General features: G+C 47.4%; 1 protein-coding gene across 12 annotated transcripts in view; it reads right to left on the reverse strand.

Moving 5' to 3' along the window:
- LOC145392535 (uncharacterized) overlaps positions 1-27,500 on the reverse strand; it is a 285,273-nt gene that overhangs the window by 77,404 nt on the left and 180,369 nt on the right. For all 12 annotated transcript variants that reach the window (XM_080266936.1, XM_080266947.1, XM_080266946.1 and 9 more), the window contains one exon: positions 16,729-16,882. In XM_080266936.1, coding sequence (XP_080123062.1) covers positions 16,729-16,882 — 154 coding nt within the window. The remainder of the gene's footprint in view (positions 1-16,728; positions 16,883-27,500) is intronic.

Below are 27,500 nucleotides of genomic sequence, written 5' to 3' on the forward strand. Positions count from 1 at the left end.
GTGGTAGAAGGAAATGGTGGTGGTAATTGTGGTAGCTAGACGTAAAGGTACTAATGATGATGGTGGCAGTAGTTGTGGTAGATGAATGTGGTGGTAGGACGCATGTGGTGGTTGTCTGGTTAGGGTAAAAGGAAAGGTAATTGTGGTAGCTGTGGTAGTGACACATGCTTCAGAAGACATACTAGTGGTATATATGATGGTGGTGTGTGTGTGTGTGTGTGTGTGTGTGTGTGTGTGTGTGTGTGTGTGTGTTTCACGTGCCACTGGTCTGCCATCTGCCTAACTCTTCCTCCTAGCCGCCTGCCTTACCCTGCCTGCCACCTGCCTCACCTTGCCTTCACGAGCGTAGCAGGAGGGTGATGCCCCCTTTCCCCTTCAACACAGGGACAGATTAGTAGTAGCAGTAGTAGTAGTAGTAGTACGGTAGTAGTAGTAATGGTGGTGTGGTGTGGTGTGGTGGCAGCAGCAATAGTAGTAGTAGTAGTAGTAGTAGTAATAGTAGTAGTAATCCTTGGCTCAACCGAACTGACATGTCCCTCCTGCAGTCCGCCACACTACTTTCGAAGGACGGAGGGGAGGAGGGAGTTGAGGGACATCTGTATAGCGTGGCAGTGGAGCCGCGTGGTCATACCACTGCCACCACGTGAAGGCGTCCCTCTCCAGCATCTCTCGCTGTATAAACCCAAAATAAACCGCAAGGGAACAGACGCTACGGGAAATCCATACCAGTGAAGATATTAATGTCGAATCTAAATGTTACAATGCGCCGTGAAAATAATGGCTTATTTTATGCCCTACCCCCCCTCCCTTTTTATGCCTCTGCTGAATATGCCACCACACAGCCTGCCATCTGCCTGACTCTACCCACCTCTGCCTAACCCTATCTGTCCCTGCTTCCCCCTGCTTACCATCTGCCTAACCCTACGCACCTATGTCTAACCCTATCTGTCTCTGCTTCCCCCTGCTTGCCATCTGCCTAACTCTACCCATCCCTGCCTAACCCTATTTGTCTCTGCTTCCCTCTGCCTGCCATCTGCCTAACCCTACGTACCTCAGCCTAACCCTATCTGTCTCTGCCTCCCCCTGCTTGCCTGGCCTTGCCCTCTGATGGATTACTCTCAAAATCGGACTACTTCATTCTTGACTGACCCCTAACCCTTCCAACAACTTTGTAATCTTGTCCACTGACCTTTCCCTTGTTACCCTGACCCTTGATTCCTAAAATTCGAATCTCCTTTTTCTTGATTTACCTTGAACCCTTCCACAAAGTTAATTTTACATCAAATAAAAACTGTAGAAGTTCACCTTTACCTCCGACCGACTGCTCAAAAAAAAAAAAAAAAAAAAATTGCGTGACCCTCAACTCATCCATCATGTTTCATCCCAATCACGTGCGGGGTGGACATAGGCGGTGCTCGGAGGTGTGTGTGTGTGTGTGTGTGTGTGTGTGTGTGTGTGTGTGTGTGTGTGTGTGTGTGTGTGTGTGTGTGTGTTTAACAAAGGAACTAAAGGCTAAAAACACGCTGTTATTCCCTAACAGAAAAACAAACAAGCAAAAGGAAGCCCAATTCAACACCTGCGCGTTTCGAGATGCCTGAACACGTGGCACTTAAGACACTGGAGGTCATAGGCAGTGGGAAATAAACACTAAAAGGGCAGTTCCAGAGTTGATCTGTTGCGTACGTACAATGTGAATAGGCTTACGCGTTAACGTTTGCATGAGGAAGATGAGGAAAAGGGACAGAAAAGGGGTGATACTGTGTCGCCAGAGGGATGCAAGAAGAGCAATGAGAAGAGAGAAAAATGCAACACCGTGGCGAGGAGAAAGGTTGCAAGGAGCCAGTAAGGGGAGGCGAGTTGGTAAGAAGAGAAGCATTTGACTCCACCCTGTTTAGAAGAGCTGTACGCAGAGAGCCCCTACATATACAGGGACTGGACTCCACATGGGCAAAAAATAAATAAATAAATAAAACAAAGTCAACTGTTGCACATGGCCAGAGAAGACACAGGGTCGGTTTTGCACTTCTAATCTCTTGGAAGCAGATTTTATGAGAGGTAATGTGACGTGCCACTACCACAATCAGCTACCATCATCGCCTACCACCACCAGCACTACCACAATCAGTTACCACCACCACCACCACTACCAAAATCGGCTACCACGATCGCCTACCACCACGACAATCAGCTACCATCATCGCCTACCATCACCAGCACTACTACAATCAGCTACCACCATCGCCTACCACCATTCCCCTACCCACCCAACCACCACCTGCCATTGCAAGGACCTCTCCCCACCCCCCTCCCTCTCCTCCTCTCTCGTTTCGTCCCTTCCTTCCCTCTTTCTCTCCATTTCCTTGCCGTGCCTCTTCTCTCTCTCTCTCTCTCTCCTGTTTAACTTTTTCTCTCTCCCCTCTTCCCTTCCCATTATCGACTCCTACTTTTCTGCTCACCTTTCTTCTTCTTCTCTCCTTCCTTCTTACTCTTCTTCTATTCCCTCTTTTTACCCCTTCAATACGTGCTCCCTACGTGTCAACAAGTGGGTTGGTGGAGGGTTAGTGCCCCTCCCCGTAAAACAAATAACTCAAAGTCTAATGGCTACCCCTTATGGGATTAGGGCGTCTGGCAATAGATAGATAGACAGACTTCCATGCTCCCCCTTCTCTCTCTCTCTCACACCATCTCCCTACCCAAGCCCTCCATTTCTCCCCTCCACTGCCTTCCTCCCCCTCCCCTCCCCTACCCTCCCTCCCCCCAAACACGTGCTCACATACACCACATGGTCCAATTTCTCCCCAGCTAACCCCTTCCACCCGATGACACTTTTTATTTTGATTCTCGCCACCTCCAGACGATTTTACTAAGCTGAAAGAGAGAGAGAGAGAGAGAGAGAGAGAGCGAGAGAGAGAGAGAGAGAAATCAGCTGTCAGGGGGTTAAGGGAGGCCGTTCTTAATCCCCCTTTCGCTACAAATGGTTTCTCTAAATTAAAAAAAAATCGTCTGGGCGTAGCATGAGTAAACAAATAAATAAATGTCAAAATCGCTTATAGGTACGTGTTAAAAAAAAAAAAAAAACCGTCTGGAAGCATCACGTCAACGAAAAAAATGTAAAAAAAAAAATCGTCTTATAATAGCAAGAATATGGAAAAAAAAAAATATGCGTCACTGAACTGCACATAAATAGTATAAATATATACAAATAAAAATGTGCTTTCTCATACTACGAGGTCTGGATGTTTGTATGTCTTTCAGTTCAGGTGTTAAATGTGTGTTTATATAGTGAGATTATACATATTTTTAACCCGTATAGATGTCAACACGTGCATTTCTATACCACGTGCTTAAGCGTACACGTGTTTACAAGGCCACGTGGTAAAAAAAAAAAAAACATTGAACTTGGCAGTGTAACAACAAAGGTCATTGGGTTCCACGAAGGAAAAGTTATTATATGTTGGGTTTGTTTATCAGACCACGTGGTTATGTTTACACTTGCTTATCAGACCACGTGGTTATGTTTACACTTGCTTATCAGACCACGTGGTTATGTTTACACTTGCTTAGAAGACCACGTGGTTGTTTGCACATGCTTAGAAGACCACGTGGTTATGTTTACACTTGCCTAGAAGACTACGTGGTTGTTTACACTTGCTTAGAAGACCACGTGGTTATGTTTACTTATAAAACCACGTGGTTATGCTTACTTATAATACCACGTGGTTATGCTTACTTATAAAACCACGTCGTAATATATATGAGGTGGTAAGTACATTTAATTATGTCACTACTTCAACTGATTGCTATTAAGTACATCTCAAAATGGATCTTGAATATGACTCTATTCCGGTCGGTGTTTCGTGAAAAGAATAACTTATTTGTGAGTTTGCAGCATGTGGTTCTTTGTTTTGAGTGTGTGTGTGTGTGTGTGTGTGTGTGTGTGTGTGTGTGTGTGTGTGTGTGTGTGTGTGTGTGTGTGTGTGTGTGTGTGTAGTGTGTGAGAGAGAGAGAAAATCGACTTAAAACACACAGGCGTCCATATGCGTGAGAGAAATAGGTTAACAGGTGCGGTACAAGGTAATGAAAGGGTTACCTGGCGAGAGAAATACCTGAATCCTGACTGCGTACCTGTTTACAAGGCCACGTGGTTACTGCAACATCACGTGGTTAAATCTACAGTACCTCTACACCACCACTACCACGTGCTCTCCCCTACACCACGTGGAGTACCCTCTCTGTCCAAACATCCCACAATACTGTAGTCCTTTCACCCTAACCTGACCAAGATTTTCGTCCTTTTGTAGCTTATTTCACTTAGCTCGGTGTCAGAAAAGGGTGTTAAGCCATGGCTCTCTCTCTCTCTCTCTCTCTCTCTCTCTCTAAGGTAAATCTGGTCAAAGTTAGGGTGAAAGAGTACAAACCCCATTTTCTTTTAACTTACAACACCCCATCTTCTATATCTAAATTACAACCCCCATATTCTAACTTCTATCCCCCATCTTCTATATCTCATTCTATACCCTTCTCTGTATCTAAATTCTCTCTACTTAGGCCTATCAGTGCTGTCCAATTCTTTCATACTTCCTGTTTGTGTGTGCACGTGTAGGAAGGTAGGTGGGTAGGCCTATGGGAAGGTAGGACTGATTCGTAAAGTGCTCTCTCTCTCTCTCTCTCTCTCTCTCTCTCTCTCTCTCTCTCTCACACACACACACACACACACACACACACACACCACATATATCCCGACCCATAAATACAACAAAGGGCAATCAAGGCTCGTCTATATAACCCCAATAATTGATAAAACCTACACTCCAGCCTGTACAAACCTTAAGATAGCCTACACAAGCCTATATAAGCCCTAGATCGAACCTGCAACCCCACTCCACACACACTGAGACGTGTTCCTTACTGATCTGTTTTGTTTAATTATACCTCGAGATTTCCTGTCTCAAATTCCGTTTCCAAATAAAAAATAACATAAGCAGATCCCTTCTCTTTTCCTATATATTTTTCCTGAAGCTGTAGGGCAAGATATATGGCATCAGTGGCCCCTCTGACTGATGTAAACCCACACTGCATCTTCACCAATACTCACTCTTCCCCTAATCATACCTTCTAGAATTCTCTCGGGGATAAGGGACTGAACAGGGAGGCTGCCAGAGATCGAGCGGTGTGGAGAGCCGCCATTAGGTGACCAAGGCCGACGCATGCATGTTGGAGCCTTTACAAACGAAGCGAAACGAAACGAAACGAAACGAAACTCTCAATTTAGATCTAAGAATGGTGTCCTAAAGTCTATAAGCCGCAGCTCAGAAAGGCAGTACTACGGCTCTCCATCCATTCCATTCCACTTCTTCGTGACTAGCAGCATATTCTACACTTCTTCCCTCGTTACAGACCAGGATTCAAGATGGAGGGATGGCAATTTTACGCCAAGTCAGAGTGAACAGAGTATATTTAGCACAGCATATAAGGCCGCATATTTTTCGCATATCTTGGGGTGGGGAAAGATGATGATGATGATGATGATGATGATGAATGAGAGAGAGAGAGAGAGAGATGCTTCCAAACCCACTGGAAACACGGGCCTCGAGTTCCACTACCACAATCGCCCCAACTACCACAATCGCCCTAACTACCACAACTACCGCAATTACCATAACTACCACAATTACTTGGGTTTTGAAGGCAGTCTTGTCTATACCTTACTGTGACCTTAGGGGTGAGAGAGAGAGAGAGAGAGAGAGAGAGAGAGAGAGAGAGAGAGAGAGAGAGAGAGAGAGAGAGAGACGTAAGACGGTGAAAAGGAAATTAGAAAAGGAGTGAGGAAAGAAAAATAAAAAACGAATGGAGAAGAAGAGAGAGAGGGAGGAGGGAGGGGGAAGAGAAAGAGAAGGAAGGGAGGGAGAGAGAGAGAAAGGAGAGAGAGGGAGGGAGGGAGAGGAAGAAGAGAAAGGAGGGAGAGAGGGAAGGAGGTTACCATCTTAGAATGCCTTAAATAAGCATTATAAACACACCGCCTTCCTACCCTTCCTCCCTCCCTCCCTCCCTTACCTTTCCTCCCTCTTTCCCTCCCTTACGTTTCCTCCCTCTTTCCCTCCCTTGTTTCTCCTCCCTTCCTCACTTTCCCTTCGCCCTACCTCGATCTTCCCTACATATCTTTCTACCCATCCCCCTTCCTTCCTCTCTATCTCTACCCCCTCCCCTGCCTTGCCCTCCTTTCTTCCCACCTCTCTATCTACTTTCCTACCTTACCTTCCTCTCCCCCCTGCCTTATCCTCCTATCTACCTACTTATCTACCTGCTTACCTACCTTCCTCCCTACTTGACTCCCCTCCTCTCCCTCTCTTGCCTTATCATTCTATCTTCCCACCAAGAGAATGTCCTACCTACGTTACCACCTGCCTACCTACTTACCTACCAACCTTCCTACAATCTACCTACCTACCCTGTTACCTGCCTACCTACCCTACTATCTGCCTACCTACCTACCTATCTACTACCCTCCCTTAGTGTCCTCCCCTACCCATCTGCCTCACGATACTACCTGCCTCATCACACCGGTCACCCAGCCAATTTACCCTAACCTGTCATATTTACCTTAGTTTCCCTCCCTCCCTACCTTCCTCTCTTACCTTCATCCCTCCCCCTGCCTCTTCCCTCCCTGTTCCCTCTCCTTATCTCTCTTTTTCCCTCCCCCCCTCCATTTAATCTCCCTTTCCCTTCCCTACGTATCCCCACCTACCTCACTTCTTCCCTCCTTGCCTAGCCTCCTCGCTCCCTTTATACCTCCATCTCTCTCTTTCCCTACCTCCCATTCTCTCCCATTTCGATCTCTATTTCTCTCTATCTCGATCCTTTTCCCTCCTTCTCTCTTCCTCTCCTTCCCTCCCTTTCTCCCCTCCTCCCTCGAGGCCTTCCTCTCTACCTATCTAAACCCTCACTGCTTCTCTCTCTCTCTGTCTCTCTGTCTCTCTCTCTCTCTCTCTCTCTCTCTCTCTCTTCCCTTCCTTCAATATTACTTCCCTCCCTATCCTCCTCCCACCCTCCCTCCCACACTTTCTACCTTCCTCCCTCACTCCCTCCGACTTCTCCTCTCCTTCCTTCCTCCGTTTCTAATTCCTCCTTCTTCTCCCCACATTTCAACTTCTTCCATTCGCTTCTCCCTCCCGAGGCTGGGGAAGAGAAGAGAAGAAAGGAAAAGAAGAGACGACGAGACGAGAAGAGAAAGGTAGGGAAGATAAGTGATAAGTTGAGATGAGATGAAAAGTGAAGTGAAGAGAGGAGAGCAGAAGAGAAGAAAAGAGACGAGGCGAAAAAACAGAAGAGAAGAGATGAGGAAGGGAAGGGAAGGGAAGGGAGGGAGGAAATGAAAGGAAGGGAAGGAAGGAAGGAGAAGGTAAGGATGGGGAAGGAAAAGATTGGGTGAAGAAGAGGAGGGGGAAGGGGAGAGGACAGGCGTGAGGGATAGAGGAGTGAAGGAGGGGAAGGTGGGAATGGGGGGAGGAGTACAAGGAAATACAAAGTAGTACAAATACAAAGGAGTACAAAGCAATACAAAGGAGTACAACGAATACAAAGGGGTACAAACAGCCAACAGCAAATTGATCCTTTCGTGAACATTTATACGGAAGAATGTAACAAATCAAATTATTCCAAGAGTTAAAGACAAGGATAGAGGCGCAGGAAGGGAAGGGGGGAGGCAAGAGGAAGAGGAAGGGAAGGGAGGGGAAGAGGAAAATAAAGGAAGGGAGGGAAGAGGGGAGAGAAAAAAGGGAGGAAGGGGGAGGGAGGCTAAAGGGTGCTGACAAGGGAGAATATAAAACAAATAAAGGAGAACCGAAGGGAGGAAGGGGAAGGGGATGAGGAGGGGGAGGGAGAGGGGAGGGGAGGTTCGAGAGAGAGGAAGGGGATACAAAAGGGGGAAGGGATAGATAAGGGGGAGGGGACTGGTGAGGGGGAAGAGGTAGATGAGGGAAACGGGACTGGTGAGGGAGAAGGGGTAGATGAGGGGGAGGGGACTGGTGAGGGGGAAGGGAAGAGAGGGGTAGGGGGTAGATGGGGAGGGGAGAGATGAGGGTTGAGCAGATGAGTGGGGGTAGTAAGGGAGATGGGGACGAACGGTAGATGGTGGTGGGGGTAGATTACACAGGATTACACAGGAAAGCAAACAGCAACAGACCTTATGGTCCTTTCGAGGCTGCTTGTTAGAGAAAACTATGACTACAAGATCTAACTCTACATGTTGAAGGATAAGGATAGGAAAGCAAGAAGGCTCCCCCCACCACCACATGAGGGGGAGGGGAGGGGTAGATGAAGGGTGGGGGGAAAGGGGGGAGCCATGGTAACCAAAGTGCTGACGACAGTTTCCCCCCCTTCTCTCTCTCTCCCATTTTTCATATTCTCCCCATACCTTACTTTCTTTCTCCATCCCCCATCTCTCCTCCCCATTTTTCTCTCTCCCCATTCCCAATCTCTCCATTATTCCTGTTTTCTCCTCCCCATTTTCTCTCCCTCCCCAGGCCCCATTTTCCTCCCCATTTCCTCCATTCTCTCTCCACAATCCCAACCTAGTGTCTCCTTTATTACCCCCATCCCTCATAGGCCTATTTCTCTCTCTCTCTCTCTCTCTCTCTCTCTCTTTCTCCCCATTTCTCCCTCTGTACATCAATTCTCAATATTTTTCCTATCTATCAACCTACCTACTTACCTGTGTATCTATCGACCTACTTACCTGTATCTACTTACCAATCTACCTCACTAATTTATCTATCAATTCACAATCTATCAATCTGTTTGGATTCATCAATATATTCCATGTCACATACTCGTTATATTTACCTGCCTATTTACCTGTCTATTTATGTATCTATCTATCTCTATGTATGTATGTATATGTGTGTGTAAGTATGTATGTATGTATGTATGGATTTACCTTTTCTATCTCATTATGTATGTATGTATGTATGTACAGTTTTCATCTATCTATCTATCTATCTACATCAGCAATTCCTACCTATCTATCTATCTATCTATCCATCATGAACTTTAACTCCATTTGTGTTCATCTATTAATGTAGCGTACTATCTATCTACCTATCTATCTATCCATCAATTAATCTTTATCTATCACTCATTCCATCCATTAATCATCTATCTCTATCACTTTATCTATCTATCTATCTATCTATACGGTGGCTGTGTGTGTTTGGTGGTGGTGTGGAGAGGTCATTCGAGGTTATCCACACAGAGGAGCCAGAAGCAGGGCTGTTCACCTCGCACACACACATACGTACACACACACACACACACACACACACACTAACATACACCTACACCCAGTAACGCACACAGACATATACACACACACTGAAATATACACACACTGACGTTCAAGCAAACATACACAACAATAACTAATCAATACACACACACACACACACACACACACACACACACACAACGAAAGCACATCAACCCACTGACGTTCACATATACATACATACACAAAAACCTAATCACATACACACAAAAACATACACACATACACAAAACAAACATACCAAGTTGTTAATATATAACTTCAGAAAAACATTAACTTATTTTTGCCTTTTTTTTTCCTGGCTACGAAGGATTATATTCAAATCTGCTTTATCAGGCAGCTCCCCCGTCCGGTTTCATCAATGCCACCACACGCAGGCGCCCCTCCCCGCCACCAGCAAGGGTATGGTGAACGAAATCATGTGGAAAAGAAGAAGGAAAAGTGAAATTCGTCATCGGATTCCAGTGGTTTTTGTGTAAGTGAAAATTTCTGGAACACCCCCACGAAAACTTTTGGGAAATTCCTGTTGGCGTATACACATTTACATTCAAGGTAATTTACATATATACATACATACAATGACAGAAACTTGTATCACACACACACACACACACACACACACACACAGTTTTCCTTTATTTTTTTCTTTTATATCGAGAGGTTCCTCTTGTGATTGTGTATTTACCTCCCCCCCCTCTCTCTCTCTCTCTCTCACATCTCCTTTTAGGCTTATCTCCACATTATCCCACCTCCCTCCCTTCCTGCCAGCCTCCCCTTCTCCCTCCCTCCCGACCTACCTGCATCTCTCCCCACCTACCTCCTCCCCTTCCTGCCTACCTCCCTGCCTTCCTACCTTCCATCCTGCCTACCTCCCGTCCTGCCTGTCCTCCCTGCCAACCCAAACTATCCATCCGTCAATCTACATACCCACTGTGAGAGAGAGAGAGAGAGAGGGGGGGGGAGGAAGGGGGTAAGGTAGGGCATTACAGGACAGGACAGGGGAAGGCAGGGCTGAGCAGGACAAACATGACTAGGGCAGGACAAGGTAGGCCTGAGCAGGACAAATATGACAAGAATAGGGCAGGACAAGGTAGGACAAGGCAGGACAGGTGGGTCAGGACAGTAATGGTAGGGAGGGCATGGGAGTGTATACAATGGGGTATATTGTCTCTTATAATCCTGCTCCCACCATACCTCCCCAACCCCCACTCCCTCCCCACCATACTCCCACCCCTCCCCACCATACTCCCACTCCCTCCAACCCCTCCCCACCTATCTCCTAACCCCACCCTACACCATCCCTTTCTCACCAATCCCCTATCCCCACCCCTTCCCCATGATACCTCCCAGCCCATCACTCCCTCCCCGTCCCCCACCATCCCCTTCCCCTCTTCTAACTCCTTCCCTATGATAGTCTCTATTCTCCTTTCACACTTTCCTGTAAAATGTCCACGCCAGTTTTTCTATACGGCCTGGTGTTCTTTCTGACTTTTTCCTGCCGGCTTTGGCTGGAGGGTTTGGAGGGCGGGGGAGAGCCTTCTTCTTTGCTATCCTTATCTCATTCTAGTAGTTCAGTTACTCTTCTAGGAGCTGCCTAGCATGGGCCAACCGGCCTACCGCAGTTATCCTCTCTTCTTATGTTCTCTTTTCCTTCCCTTCCATTACCTAACCAAACCCTTCCATACCTCGCTTCAGTTATCCTTCCCCTCATCTTCCCTCCTCCACCATTCCTCCCCTTTTCCTCTTCCCTCTCCCCTCACCCTCTTTCCTACTCTTCCTCTCCTTATCTTCTCCCCTCTCCCACCTTTTCTCCCCTTTTCCTCTCCCCTCCCCTTCCTTCTTGCTTTATTATCTTCACTATCAGCTCACAGAATTAGATATAGTCATGTGCTTGTGTTCTCGTCAGCTGAGATTCCCTAACACCTTTTCCTTAGCAATTTATTTTTGAATACGGCCGGTTAGTATCCTCTTGCACGTAATCTCTGCAGAGTATGGCGATATTAGACGGATTTATGCAACACGGAGATGGTCTGTAAAGTGCAACAAGCAAAATAAGTCGCTTACAACAAGGTGTTAGGGAGCTTTCTTAACCCTTCCTTCCCTCTATTACCTATTTCATCTCCTCCTCCCTTTACTCCCTTCTCCCCTCCCCTACTCCTCTTCTCTCTCTCTCCTTCTCCCCTCACCTCCCTCCCTCCCCTCTCCCCTCCCCTACTCCTCTTCTCTCTCTCTTCTCCCCTCACCCCTCTCACAGCTTCGAGAGAGAGAAAGAGAGAGAGGGGGGGGAGGTATACGCCAGGAGGGACGGTGAAAGGAAAGAAGTGGAAATCTAATTAGTGAAGAAGGTGTTAAAAAGGAAGGTTACTTAAGACGCTCCCCAACACCTTTCCCTTTGCGATTTATTTTTCATATTACCGGTGCACCTTAAATATCTTCATCATTTCTATGGAGATATCTTGTTTAATACTATATATGAGAGAGAGAGAGAGAGAGAGAGAGAGAGAGAGAGAGAGAGAGAGAGAGAGAGAGAGAGAGAGAGAGATGGGGGGTTAAAAAGGCACGGGAGAAGGAAAGGCGGCACATAAAAGAGAAAGGGGGAGGGAGGGAAAGGGGGGAGGGGGAGGGAGGGAAAGGGGGGAGGGGGAGGGAGGGAAAGTGCTAAACAATAAGGGAAAAGAAAGGGACAGTAACGGCCATGAGGGGGGAGGGAGGGGGAGGAAAGGGAGGGAGGGATGGGGAGAAAAGGGAGAGAAGGGAGAAAAGTAGAAGGGGAGGAAAAGTAGAGGGGGAGGAGAGGGAAGGAGGGGATAAAAGGGAGAGAAGGGGAGGAAAGGAAGGGAGGGGGAGGAAATGGAGAGGGAAGAAAGGGAGGGAGGGAGGAAAGGGAGGGATGGGGAGGAAAGGGAGAAGGGGAGGAAAGGGAGGGAGGGAGGGGGAGAAAAGGGAGAGAGGATGACGGAGAAAAATCAGATAGATATATAAAACACTGATCGATCGATAGATATACGAGTAAACACACACACACACACACACACACACACACACACACACAGCGAGCGAGAGAGAGAGAGAGATACCGGTTCGTATGTGAGAGCGAGAGGAGTATGGGTAACTGAGAGAGAGAGCAAAGATTAAAGAGAGTGAGTGAGTGAGTGAGTGAGGATAAACGTAAGTGAGTAAGAGATGAGAAATGTGAGCGAGTGAGTGAGCGAGTGAGGAAGGAAGGATGAGGGCGAGGTGAGAGAGTGAGCTGGAGATGAGAGTGAGTGAGTAGGCCAGGGAGGAAGGTGGGTGAGCAAGTGAAGGCAGAGTGAGAAAATAAAGATAAAAGCGAGCGAGAAAATGAGTGAGCAAAGGATTAAAGTGAGCGAGTAACTGAGCATGGAGAGAAAATGAATTAGAAGTGAGTCAGCGAGTAAGAACACGAGAGAAAGGACAAAAGTGAGAGAGAGAGAGAGTAAGGACAAGAGTGAGTGAGTGAGTGAGTAAGGAGAAAAGTGAGCGAGTGAGGGAGTGAGCCAGGCGGGGGGAGGCAGCGTGTGACCTTGTACGCGGTGGTCGCCCTAGCTCTCCAGCAAGGACATGCACCCCCCCTCCCTCTCTCTCTCTCCCCTCCTCCCTCCCTCTCTCCCCCTCTCCCATCCGTCTCTCTCTCTCTCTCTCTCTTTCTTTCCCCCCTCTCTCTTCCCCACCCTACCCCTCATCCCTCTCCATCCTTCCCCTCCCCCCCTTCCCCTCCGTCTTAATCCCTCTCTCCTTCCCTCCTCCACTCCCTCTCCCCCCCTTTCCACCTCCCACTCTCCCCTCCCCTCCCTCTCTCCTTCATTCCTCTCTCTTCCCCTCTCCTCTCCCCTACCCCTTCTCACTCCCCCGTTACCCTCTCCTCTCTCACTTCCCCCTCCTCTCTTTCCCTCTCCTTCTCTCTCTCATCCCCCTCACCCCATTTCCCCTCCCTCACTATTTTCTCCCCCACCTCTCCCCTCCTCCCTCCTTCCCCTCACCCTCCCCACCTTGTACCCTCCCTACCTTATCTCTCCTCCACCCACAACTTCCTTTCCTCCCCCTCTTTCTCCTCCCCCCTCCTCCCGCCCTCCCATCTCTGCCTTTCCTCTCTCCTCCATCTCCACTTTCCTCTCCTCCCTTTCCTCCTCTCCCTCTCTGTTTCCTCCTCCTCTCTATCTCCCCCCCCCTCCATTCTCTATGTCTACCGCCTCTCTCTCTCTCTCTCTCTCTCTCCAATCAGTACAAACAGACCTGTATCTCCTCATCTCCATCATTCACTGCCATCACATGTTTTTAACTCACAGCCATGTTTTTCACTCTCTCTCTCCCTCTCTCTCTCTCTCTCTCTCTCTCACACACACACACACACACACACACAAGTTTTCTTTCTCTTTTTTTCCCCTTCACTCCGCTCATCATCCCCCAATTTTCTGTCAATTTTATTTCTGCTTTCCATTCTCTCTTCCTTCATTATTTCCATTCCACATCATGCTTGTTTCTTCCTGGCTCCCTACTTCATTATTTTCATTTTTTCATATCGGGAAGGAAGGAAGGAAGGAAAGATGGATGGATGGATGGGAGGTAGGAAGGAAGGATGGAAAGATGGATGGAAGGGAGGTAGGAAGGAAGGAAGGATGGAAAGATGGATGGAAGGGAGGTAGGAAGGAAGGATGGAAAGATGGATGGAAGGGAGGTAGGAAGGAAGGATGGAAAGATGGATGGATGGATGGGAGGTAGGAAGGAAGGAAGGAAGGATGGATGGATGGAAGGATGGATGGATGGATGGATGGATGGATGGATGGATGGAAGGATGGATGGATGGAAGGATGAATGGAAGGAAGGATGGATGGATGGATGGATGGATGGAAGGAAGGAAGGAAGGAGGGATGGATAGATGGATGGATAAATAATGGATGAAGGATAGACACTGGACGGACTGAAGGACAAATGTGTTTAGGATTACAACAAAATGCACTTCTCTCTCTCTCTCCTCTTTTAGTCTCCCTTCGTCCTTCTCTCCCTTCCTTCCTCCTCTTTTCCTTCCTCCTACCGTCTCCTCCAGTTCCCCCCCTCCCTCCCTCCTTTCCTCCCTTTCTCTCTCCTATTCTCCCTCCCTCCCTCCTTCTCTCCAGCTCCCCCACACACTCACCTTGTCACTCCCCTTTTTATCACTTTTCGCCTCTCGATCAGCCAATGCCTCTCCCTCACACCCACACCCACACCTCCACCCACACCCACTATCCCTAACTCACAGCCACATCAGTTTCACCTACATCCATACACTCCATCACCAACACCCACACACTGACACCCACCCACACCTCGTCGTTCACCCACACTACCTCCCCAACGCTCACCCACCTATACACCCCCCCACCCACACACACCCACATCCACACACCTCCCCCCCCTCTCTCTCAACACACCTACCCTAACACACACTCCCACCTCCATCCACACCCTCATCCACACCAACATCCCCCCCAAACCATTCACACTAGGCTTTCTGCCTGGGAAGGGGAGGAGGGGTGAGGGAAGGGGAAAGGAGAGAGGATGGAACGGGAAGGAGGGTGTGGGGAAGATGAGGAGAGGGAAGGATTGGAGGAGGGCAGTGAGGGAAGGAAAGGAAGTCGGGAGGGGAGGGGAGGGGAGAGAAAGGAGAAGAGGGGAGGGGAGGGGAGGGGAGGGGAAAGGAGGGGAGGGGAGGGGAAAGGAGAAGAGGGGAGGAGGAGATCCAACAGGTGGTGAATGATCTTACCAAAACAGGAGAGGAGGAGAGGGGAGGGGGAGGAAAAGAGGAGAGGGGAGGGGAGGAAAAGTGAGGTAGGAAAGAAATAAAGAAAGGGAGGGGGTGTGGAGAGACAATGACATAAGAGAGGAGGGGAAGGGGAAGGAGGACGGTAAGAGGGAGGGGGAAAAAAAAGAGGATGGAAAGAAGGGAGGGGAGGAAAGAGATGGGGAAATAAGAAAAACGTGAGAGAAAGAGAGAGAGAGAGAGAGAGAGAGAGAGAGAGAGAGGTTAGTCTAGGTTACATTAGCTGCCTGACGTTGCCATGGAGATGAGGGGAGGAATGCGTGGTTGGGGGAGGGGAGGAGAGGGGAAAGTGGGAGGGTTGGGGAAGGGAGGTGGGGATGGAAGAGGAAGAAGGGAAGGGAGAGGACAATATAAAGGGGAGATAAGAAGGGGGAGATGAAGGGGGGAAGAGGAGAAAGAAGGGGAGGGGAGGAAGAGATGGATAAGGTCAGGAAGGAAGCGAGGGAAAAAGAGGGGGGAGGGAGGATGAATGTATGTGTGTGTGTGTGTGTGTGTGTGTGTGTGTGTGTGTGTGTGTGTGTGTGTGTGTGTGTGTGTGTGTGTGTGTGTGTGTGAGAGAGAGAGAGAGAGAGAGAGAAAGAGAGAGAGAGAGAGAGAGAGAGAGGTCGAAAAAATTATATACAGAAAGAGCCACAGGTCAGAAGCAGAGTCACAATCATATGTAAAAAAAAATATATATATACAGTATAGACCAGTAAACTCCACACACCTGGGAGTCTGCTGGAAAATACATGCATGCTGGGCCGAGAATCACAGAGCCACAGAATGAGACACAGGGAGCCACAACGAAAGAAAGAAGGAGCCACTTTTATACCCAGGAAAAAACATCTCTTCTGCTGGCGAATATACTCAGACATACAAGGCAGGGAACATCATACAGAGAGTGGCCTAAGACAGAGACACATAGACACACAATAAGTCACAATTACATAAAAAAAGACAATGGATAACTGGCTGACAAAACGAGAAACTCAAAATTAAAGAAAAAAGTCCCTAATCCCTGGTTGACAAAATGAAGTAGTGACAATTAAAGAAAAGTAATAAAAAAAACTACACTAATAAACACCTGATTGACAAAATAAGTGTCATAATTAGACAAAATTATGTAGATAGATAGATAGAGACAGATAGATAGATAGATATTACATACCTGGCTGAAACAATGAGATACACACAATTAGAGGAAAAAATAATAAAATATACACTAATACATACCTGACTGACAAAACGAGAGAGTCATAATGAGCAAAAAAAAACTGACTTCTACACACCAGGTTGACTGTCCGCTGGAGAACAACTAATAACAGTACCATGAACAATAACAACACTACTAGTAATAAAATCCCATAAATCCCCACCGGCCTAGAACGACTAATAACGGTGCCATGAACAATAACAACACTACTAGTAATAAAATCCCATAAATCCCCACCGGCCTAGAACGACTAATAACGGTGCCATGAACAATGACAACAATAATACTCATAAAATCCCATAAATCCCCGCCGGCCTAGAACGACTAATAACGGTGCCATGAACAATAACAACAATAATACTCATAAAATCCCATTAATCCCCGCCGGCCTACCTGGTTGACTGTCTGCTGCAGAATGGCACACTTGTCGGGCTTGACAGAGAGAGAGCTCATGTCAGACGAGAGGGTGGCTTGGATCAGCTCAGCAAGCTCCTCGATATACGTGTTCTCTGCCTCACGCCGTCGCTTCTCGTTAAGGCACTTGTTGCTGCGGGAAAAGATAGGCAAAATAGGTCATTAGAGGGGAGGAAACAGGTCAGAGGCAGGGGGAAATATGGGGAGGAAACGTCAAAGGGAGGGGGAAATATGGGGAGGAAACACGTCAAAGGGCGGGGGAAATATGGGGAGGAAACGTCAAAGGGAGGGGGGGGGGGAATGAAGAGAAAATGCGTTGAAGGGAGAGGGGAAATGGGTCAAAGGGTGAGGAGAAATGGGTCAAAGGGTGAGGAGAAATAGGTCAAAGGGTGAGGAGAAATAGGTCAAAGGGTGAGGGGAAATAGGTCAAAGGGTGAGGGGAAATAGGTCAAAGGAAGGGGGAAATAAGGAGAAAATAGGTCAAAGTAAGGGAAATAGGTCAAAGGGAGAAGGAAAATAGGTCAAAGGGTGAGGGGAAATGGGTCAAAGGGTGAGGGGAAATGGGTCACTGGGATTACCACTAAGATTTGCGTTATCTGCAAGTCCGACTTTTGAGAGAGAGAGAGAGAAAGAATGATCAAACCCTATGTATGACAGATAAAAGACAGACACATACATCGACAGACTGACTGATATAAAGATAGTAGATGATAATGATGATGATAATGATGTTAATTAGCACTGATAATTGATAGTGATGATTATATTACGTCATCGTGAAGGGAGAGGGTGGCCACAAGGAAAGACTGAATATTTATGGATCTACGTAGCATCAAGGTGTGTGTGTGTGTGTGTGTGTGTGTGTGTGTGTGTGTGTGTGTGTGTGTGTGTGATAGAGAATATGTATGTAAGCAGAGGAGTACAGTATACATGTACGCTTTGTAGCTGATAAGTATGTGTGTGTAAATAAGCATGTATGTATGTATGTACTGGTATGTACGTTTGCATGTATACACTTCTTCACATACACACAGCTGTACCATACACGTCTCGGTCCTGTTTAGCGTGTGGCGAATTGAAACTGATCCGTAGAGGCGGGGTGAAGGAAGCTCCCTAACACTTCTTCCCAAGCGATTTATTTTGTCATTGGTGAAGACACAGCTAGTTTCACTTTTACTATTATTACTCTTACTACTATTACTATTACTGCCCTTACCATTATTACTCTTACTACTATTATTATTATTATTATTATCATTATTACTCTTACTGTCATCACTATTATTACGGTACTCTTACTACTATTACTATCATTACTCTTCCTATTATTACTATTCTTACTCTTACTATTATCGCTATTATTACCCTTACTATTATCATCATTATTACTATCATTACTCTTACTACTATCACTATTATCACTACCTACTATTACTATTACTATCTCCAGACAATTTCTTTTCAGCTTACAAGAAACAAAGTGTGAGAAATACAGCTGACTAATGGAGCGACGTGTGGAGAAAAAAAAAATATGAAAGGAGAGATGAAAAAATAAGTTGATGAAGATGTGGCGTTACGTAGAGGAACATGGAAGGAGAAGAGATGAAAGAATGAGTTGATGAAGGTGTGGGGCTACGCAGAACTCCCAGGTGAAAGTGACAGGTGAGAAAGGAACAGACGTCTGGAAGAAAATGATGCCTATATCAAGATGCTCTGAGAGGCTACGTGAAGACAGGTGAAGATGGAAAAAGGTGTCTGGAATATAATTAAGATCTAGCTAAGAATTACGTGTAGATAAGCTAAGTGGCAAAGATAATGATGATAAGACTGAGTGAAGGGGGGTATACCATAAATAAAAATGCCAAATGTGTATAGATAAAAAAAAAAAGGTTTAGAAAAAGAAAAATATCTAATCAAGGTTAACAGGTAAATTTCCCAGGTGAAAATGATGACAGGTGTGTGTGAGTAACATGAGGATGAAAATGATGACGAAGATGAAAATGATAATGAAGAAAATGATGAAAAAATGAAGCAAATGATGACTAGGTAAAGACAGTTACTGTGAAAGTATATATATACACAGGTAGCGACGATGGGGAGACTGGATACACAGGGACTGAATGGGTGTAGTTATGGGAGAGAGAGAGAGAGAGAGAGAGAGAGAGAGAGAGAGAGAGAGAGAGAGAGAGAGAGAGAGAGAGCAGGTGAAAATGATGATAGGTGTGAGTGAAAGTGAGGAGCTGAAGAAAATAGGGCCCAGATGAAGATGAGGGTCGTCAGCGTGCCTCGTTAGTGCACTTGTGGGCTTAGCAGAGGAGTGTAAATGAGGGTAATGGGGGGCGGGGTGTGGCGGGTGTGAATGGGTGTAGATGAGGAGGTGCGGGGCGTGGAGAGAAAGACAGATGGATAGATACACAAGCAGCCAGATAGATAAGTGGAGATATGAGCAGACTGATATATGAATGGATAGAGGAGTGTTTATGGGAGGTTATGGGAGACAGACAGATAGACAGACAGACAAACAGACACCGGTAGACAGACAGATAGACAGATATAGAGAGTGAACCATATAACTGACGCCCCTTATAAAAAATCACACACACACACACACACACACACACACACACACACACACACACACACACACACACATCATCTCACAAGAAAGGAAATTAAGACAGTATTGACGTCATTGTGGTGAAGAGGTAGAAGTAAAAGACCAAATACCTGAAGACTCATTATCCCCAAACCTGCTCCTCACCTGCACTAAATTCACCCCCACCCACCCCAAGCTCACCCCCACTACATGCACTCCCTCACCCCAACTACCCCCCCCCCCACAATCACTGCATTTTTTATCATGGTGTTAATTTTACCCCCTCTACACTACAACCTCCCCCCACCCTCCAACACACCCCAACCTCCCCCTCCCCCTCTCCCACACACGCCAACCTCCCCCCTCCCCCTCTCCCACACACCCAGCCTCATTCCCCCATCATACATACCCCAACCCTATCCACATCACACACACCCCAGCATCACCCCCTCTTCCCTCTCAAACACCCCTACCTCACCCCCACCATACATACACTCCCTCACCCCTACCACAAATATATAACTCAACTTCACCCCCTCCATCATCCTCTTGCGTCCCAGTTCATCCACACTACACTCCCCAACCGTCCCCTTCACTCTCCTTCCACACACCCCAACCTCACCCCATACCTCTAACCTCATCCCCCCACACCCCCAACCCCCCTTCCACTCCAAATACTAATCCTTCACCCTCCTCCCACAACCCCCTCCGTCACCCCCACCACATATATATACTCCAACCCCATCCCCTCACCTCACACCCCAACCTCACCACCCACCCCACACCTCCCACTTCACCCCCATCACATACCTCATACTCACCCCCCCTCATGCCACACCCTAGCAAAGTAACCACACCTATCTTCTCACCCCAAACACCCCAACCTCACCCCACCTCCCACCCCATCACCCCTAATACACACCTTTCGCTACGCCACGCCCTTCGCACCTGCCAACCTAACTCTCTCTCTCTCTCTTCCCCTGTCTTCTCCCCCCTCTACCTTTCTCATACCCCCCCCCCGCTATATTCCCCCTTCGTCTCCCCTCCCACTCCTACCCCTCCTCCTCCCCTACCTCAATCGTCTCTCCCCTTCCCTCTGTCTCCCCACTTGAGGTATTTCCTGAGTACGCCCCCCTCCCTTCCTCCTCCCCTCTTCTTCCCTCACCCCCTTTCCCCCTCCCCCGAAAGACAGGCTTTTTTCTGCAAGGTCGTATGAGTGACCTTCCTCTCACACACACACACACACACACACACACACACACACACACACACACACACACACACACAAGCAGGTGCATCTGTGTCTGAGGAATGAAGTACAATAACGCACACACTACAACAGGTGTGTGTGTGTGTGTGTGTGTGTGTGTGTGTGTGTGTGTGTGTGTGTGTGTGTGTGTGTGTGTGTGTGTTATTCTTACTTTATTCCTCTCTCTCTCTCTATACACACACACACACACACACACACACACACACACACACACACACACACAAGCGCAAACATGAACAGGGTCTGACGTAATGCGAAGAACACCCCACGGCAACACACGCAACTCACAAATGCCACAACACACGTACACGCAACCGTCTGGCACGCAACACAATAAACACAACACACGCAAGTAAAAAAAGGTGCCCGCAATACAACAATAACAAGCACCACACACACACACACACACACACACACACACACACACACACACATCACAAAATTACAACACAAAACACAAAAACAACATAAACAAACCACAAACACACACTCATCACAAACACAAACAAACAAACAAACATCCAAACACAGTACCCAAACACCACATACAAGGACAAGAGAAACATGAAAAAAAACAAGGAAGAAAACATCAACTTCTCCCCTCCATAATCATAAACAACCACCATCATCATCTACCACAACTACCAACATTACCTACCTACCACAACTACCAACATTACCTACCTACCACAACTACCAACATTACCTACCTACCAAAACTGCCAACATTACCTACCTACCACAACTACCAACATTACCTACCGACCAACTGTACCTACCTACCACAACTACCAACATTACCTACCTACCACAACTACCAACATTACCTACCACAACTACCAACATTACCTATCTACCACAACTACCAACATTACCTACCTACCACAACTGCCAACATTACCTACCTACCACAACTGCCAACATTACCTACCTACCACAACTGCCAACATTACCTACCTACCACAACTACCAACATTACCTACCTACCACAACTACCAACATTACCTACCTACCACAACTACCAACATTACCTACCTACCACAACTACCAACATTACCTACCTACCACAACTATCTATTACCCACCTATAACTACCAATAATACCTACCTACCACAACTACCAACATTACCTACCACTATCTACTCCAACCTCCACTATTACCACTACCATCATCTACCACCACCACCACCACCACCATAACCAAGACCAACCACAACCACCATTACTGCCACAACCACCACTACCACAATTACCACCACAACTACCACCATCATAAACTATAACTATTTGTTGCCATAGTAACCAGCCTACAACATCCACGCTCTCTCTCTCTCTCTCTCTCTCTCTCTCTCTCTCAGTTTCTCTTCTCTTCCCCTCCCTGCCCCCTCCTCTTTACCTCACTCTCCCCTTCTCCCTTCCCTCACTCTTCCCCTCTCCCTCCCCAACCTCTAAGCTTCCATATCTCCCCTCCCCTCCCCTCCCCTGGATCTTTCTCTCCCCCTCTCCAATCTCTAAGCTTCTCCATCTCCCCTCCCCTCCCCTCCCCTCGATCTTTCTCTCTTCATTCCCCTCCCCTCCTCTCTTCTCTTCCTTCCTTCCCTCCCCTCGATCTTTCTCTCCCCCTCCCCTCCCCTCTGTCGTAACCAGGGTGACAAGATTACCATCATTCCCTCACCTAAAGAATCTCCCCTCCCCCTCCCCCTCCCCTCCCCTCCCTTTCTCATCTCTCTCCTTTCACATCTCCCCTCACTGCTCCCCTCCCTCTCCTCTCCCCTTTCTATTTCCTCCCCCCTCACCTCCAATTCCCTTCTTCTCCCCCTCTCTATCAAACCTCTCCCCTCCCTCTTATTCCCACTCCTCCCCATGTCTCACCCCCCCCTCTCCTTCTCTCTCCTTTCCTCCTCCCTCCCTGTCTTTCTCCTCCCTCTCACCCCTCCTATTTCTCCTTCCCCTCCCTCTCCCCTTCTATTTTTCCCCTCTTTCTCCCTCCTTTTCTCCTTCTTTCCCTCCCCTCCAACCCCCTCCCTCCTTCTTACCTCCCTGCCCCCCTCCTCTTCACTTTTCTCTTCACCCCCTCTCTCTTCTCCTCCCTCCCCTCACATCCCCCCTCTGTTTCCCCTTCTCTCTCTCCCCTCCCTCCTTCTTCCACTTTCGTTTTCGCCCCTTATTTCCCCTCCACCCACTCCATTTCCCCCTCTTCCCCTTTCCTCTCCCTCCCTCAATTCTCCCCCACCTTCCCCTCCCTTCCACTCATCCCCCTCTTCCCCTTCCTTCCCTCTCATCTCCTTTCCCCAGTCCCTCTTACCTAACCCTCCTCCCATCCCCCTCTCCCTCCCCAACTTTTCCCCTCTCTCCCTCCCCAAATCCCCCAACTCCCTCCCCAACTTTTCCCCCCTCCCTCCATTCTTCCCCCCTCTCTTTCCCCTCTTCCCTCCCTCCCTCCCCAACCCTTCCCCTCTTCCCTCCCTACCTCCCCCATTCTTCCCCACCCTCCCTCCCCAACTTCTCCCCCTCCCCTCCCCCCATTCTTCCCCCCTCCCTAACTTTTCCCCCTCTCTCTTTCCCCTCTTCCCTCCCTCCCTCCCCCTCTTCCCCCCCCCTCGTAACCAAGACTACAAGATTACTATCAACGGAATCAATACCACCGCTGCGGCCATGTTGAATTACCACTCACCACACTCATCACACTCACCATGCACCACTCATCACACTCACCACTCATCATGCACCACTCTCCACACTCATCACATTCACCGCACTCATCACATTCACCACACTCATCATATTCACCACACTCATCACACTCACCTGTCATCATGCACCACTCACTACACTCATTACTCTCCACACTCATCACTCACCACACTTATCACACTCGCCACTCACTCATCACACTCACCACTCACTCATCACTCAACATACACTCACAGCACATTCATCATGAACCATTCATCACATTCATCACTCACTCGTTTTCTCACCTCACACCAGTCACTTTATACTCACCACTGACCCATCAATCACCACTCGCTCATCACACTCACCACTCACTCATCACACTCACCACTCACTCATCACACCTATGACCCATCACTTACCACTCACTCATCACTCATTTTCTCATCTCATATTATTAACAGGTTCATTGCTCACCACCCATTTACACAACACTCAGTCACCACTAATTTACTATTTACTGATCACTAACTTCATCACTCACTCATCACTCATTTACCCGCCATACTCACCACTACCTCATCCCTCTTAACTCATATTTACTCAACTCATCACACACTCATCACTCTCATCACAATTCCCACTCACTACTCATCACCAATCACCACTGTTCACAATCTCACCACTCATAATTCACCACATTCATCAGAGAGAGAGAGAGAGAGAGAGAGAGAGAGAGAGAGAGAGAGAGAGGGTAGGGTAGGGGAATGGAATGAGGAGAAGGAGGAGGAACGAGATAGGGAGGGAGGGAATGAGGGTGGGGAGAAGTAGCATGAGAGAAGAGTGTGGGAGGTAGAATGACGAGGAGAAGGAAGGAGGGAGGGGGAATAAGAGAGGAGTGGGGGAGGGAGGGGAAATGAGAGAGGGGGAGAAAAAAGAGAGGAGGAATTAGAGAAAGGAAGATAGAGCCAGGGACATGGAATGAGGGAGAGAGAGAGAGAGAGAAGGAAAAGGAGGAAGAGACGGGGAATGAGAGAGGGAGGGAGGAGAGATGGAACGAAAAGGGGTGTGGAGAAGGGGAGGAGGAATGAAGGAGGGGGAAGGGGAAGGTAATGAGTGATGGAATGAGAGGGGAGGGGGAGTGACGGAGGGAGGGGGGAGGTAATGAGTGATGGATGAGAGGGGAGGAGGGTGATGGAGGGAGGGGGCTGGTAATGAGTGATGGAATGAGAGGGGAGGGGGGTGATGGAGGGAGGGGAAGGTAATGAGTGATGGAATGAGAGGGGAGGGGGGTGATGGAGGAAGGGAGGGTGGTAATGAGTGATGGAATGAGAGGGGAGGGGGGTGATGGAGAGAGGGGGTGGTAATGAGTGATGGAATGAGAGGGGAGGGGGAGTGACGGAGGGAGGGGGGAGGTAATGAGTGATGGAATGAGAGGGGAGGGGGTGATGGAGGGAGGGGAAGGTAATGAGTGATGGAATGAGAGGGGAGGGGGAGTGACGGAGGGAGGGGGGAGGTAATGAGTGATGGAATGAGAGGGGAGGGGGTGATGGAGGGAGGGGGTGGTAATGAGTGATAGAATGAGAGGGGAGGGGGTGATGGAGGGAGGGGGTGGTAATGAGTGGTGGAATGAGAGGGGAGGGGGATGATGGAGGGAGGGGGGTGGTAATGAGTGGTGGAATAAGGGAGTGATGGTGGGGAAATGAGGGAGGGGGTGATGGAGGGAGGGGGGAGGTAGAAAGACAGGTAAGTGGGGGTTAATTACAGGTGGTGAGGCCAGGTAAAGCATGACTGGACGCTACTGGTCAACACTACCACTACTACAACTACCGTCACTACTACTACTACTACTACTACTACCACCACCACTACTAGGCTACTACTACTACAATTACTACTACTGCTGCTGACATTACTACTACTATCATGACTTACCACCATCACTACAAGACACTACCATCACTACCAATACTACAATCAATACTACTACTAATACTATTGCTATTCTTTCGTTCACTACTACTGCTACCATTATCACTACCACTACCATCATCACCACTCCCACTACCATCACCATCCCACTACGAGAGGGAGAAGATGACGGGGAGGAAAAACGCTGGAATGGAGGGGAGAGAGGGAGCAAAGGAGGGAGGGAGAGAAGAAAGGAGGGAAGGGAGGTGGATTGTCGAGGGAGAGAGGGAGGAAGGGAGAATAAAGAAGGGATGGAAGGAGAGATGGATAGTTAAGGAAGGGAGTGGAGGGAGGGAGGGAGGGAGGTGAACAGGTGAGGGAGGGAGGGAGGAGGGAGGGATGTGGACAGGTGAGGGAGGGAGGGAGGTGGACAGGTAAAGGGACAAAATAACAGGTAGACAGCCCAGGTAAGGCATGACTGGACAGTACTGGGCGTAACTACCATCACTACCATTACACAACCAATACCACTACCATCACTACCATTACCAATACCATTACCATCATTACCATTACACAACCAATACCACTACCATCACTACCATTACACAACCAATACCACTACCATCACTACCATTACACAACCAATACCATTACCATCACTACCATTACACAACCAATACCACTACCATCACTACCATTACACAACCAATACCACTACCATCACTACCATTACACAACCAATACCATTACCATCACTACCATTACACAACCAATACCATTACCATCACTACCATTACACAACCAATACCATTACCATCACTACCATTACACAACCAATACCATTACCATCACTACCATTACACAACCAATACCATTACCATCACTACCATTACACAACCAATACCATTACCAATACCATTACCATCACTACCATTACACAACCAATACCACTACCATCACTACCATTACACAACCAATACCATTACCATCACTACCATTACGCAACCAATACCACTACCATCACTACCATTACCATCACTACCATTACACAACCAATACCATTACCATCACTACCAATACACAACCAATACCATTACCATCACTACCATTACACTACCAATACCATTACCATCACTACCATTACACTACCAATACCATCACTACCATTACACTACCTATACCATTACCATCACTACCATTACACAACCAATACCATTACCATCACTACCATTACACTACCAATACCATTACCATCACTACCATTACACAACCAATACCATTACCATCACTACCATTACGCAACCAATACCACTACCATCACTACCATTACACAACCAATACCATTACCATCACTACCATTACACTACCAATACCAATACCATCAGCACAACCAATACCATTACTACCATCACTACCGATACCATTACCCTCACTATCATTACTACCATCACCACCAGTACCATTACCATCGCTACCCACAACCATATAACAATACCACTACCATCACTACCACTAAACTACCACTGCCATTAACACCAACACCACCATTACACCACCACCACTCCCATAATACCATCGCTACCATACACTACACCTACCAAAATCGCTACCACCACCATCACTACCATAATACCATCGCTACCATACACTACCACATACCACTACCACCACCACTTCCACTACTACAAATACTACTACATTTTATACGTATTTCTTTCAGTATTACCCAAATTATAATTGGGTTAATTATAATACAAAGTAATATTATAGATCTGTAATTATCTGTATGAGCATCTAAAATAATAATAATAATAATAATAATAATAATGATAATAATAATAATAATAATAATAATAATAATGAACACTAAAGAGTATTCCATTTCACAACAGCGCTATTTTCATCACATATCCGCAAGTCATAATAATAATAATAATAATAATAATAATAATAATGAGAGAGAGAGAGAGAGAGAGAGAGAGAGAGAGAGAGAGAGAGAGATTGTGACATTCCCGTTTCCTCCTTACTGCTGAGTCATCACTAACACATAATTACTAACGTGAAGGTGCAGATGAAGGAGGGAAGGAGGGAGGGAGAGCAAGGAAGGAAGGAGGGAAGGTAGGAAGTGGGAAGGAAGGGAGAGAAGGAAGGGAAAGAAGGATGGAAGGATGGGAAAGAAGGAAGGACGTTAGGGAAGAAAGAAGGAAGGAAGGATGGATGGATCGATGGATGGATGGAAGGAAGGAAGAAAGGAAGGAAGGAAGGAAGGAAGGAAGGAAGGAAGGAAGGACGGG

Source organism: Coenobita brevimanus, chromosome 22 (assembly GCF_032717465.1).
Source record: "Coenobita brevimanus isolate Jiangsu-jjx chromosome 22, ASM3271746v2, whole genome shotgun sequence".
Classification (NCBI taxonomy): Eukaryota; Metazoa; Arthropoda; class Malacostraca; order Decapoda; family Coenobitidae; genus Coenobita; species Coenobita brevimanus.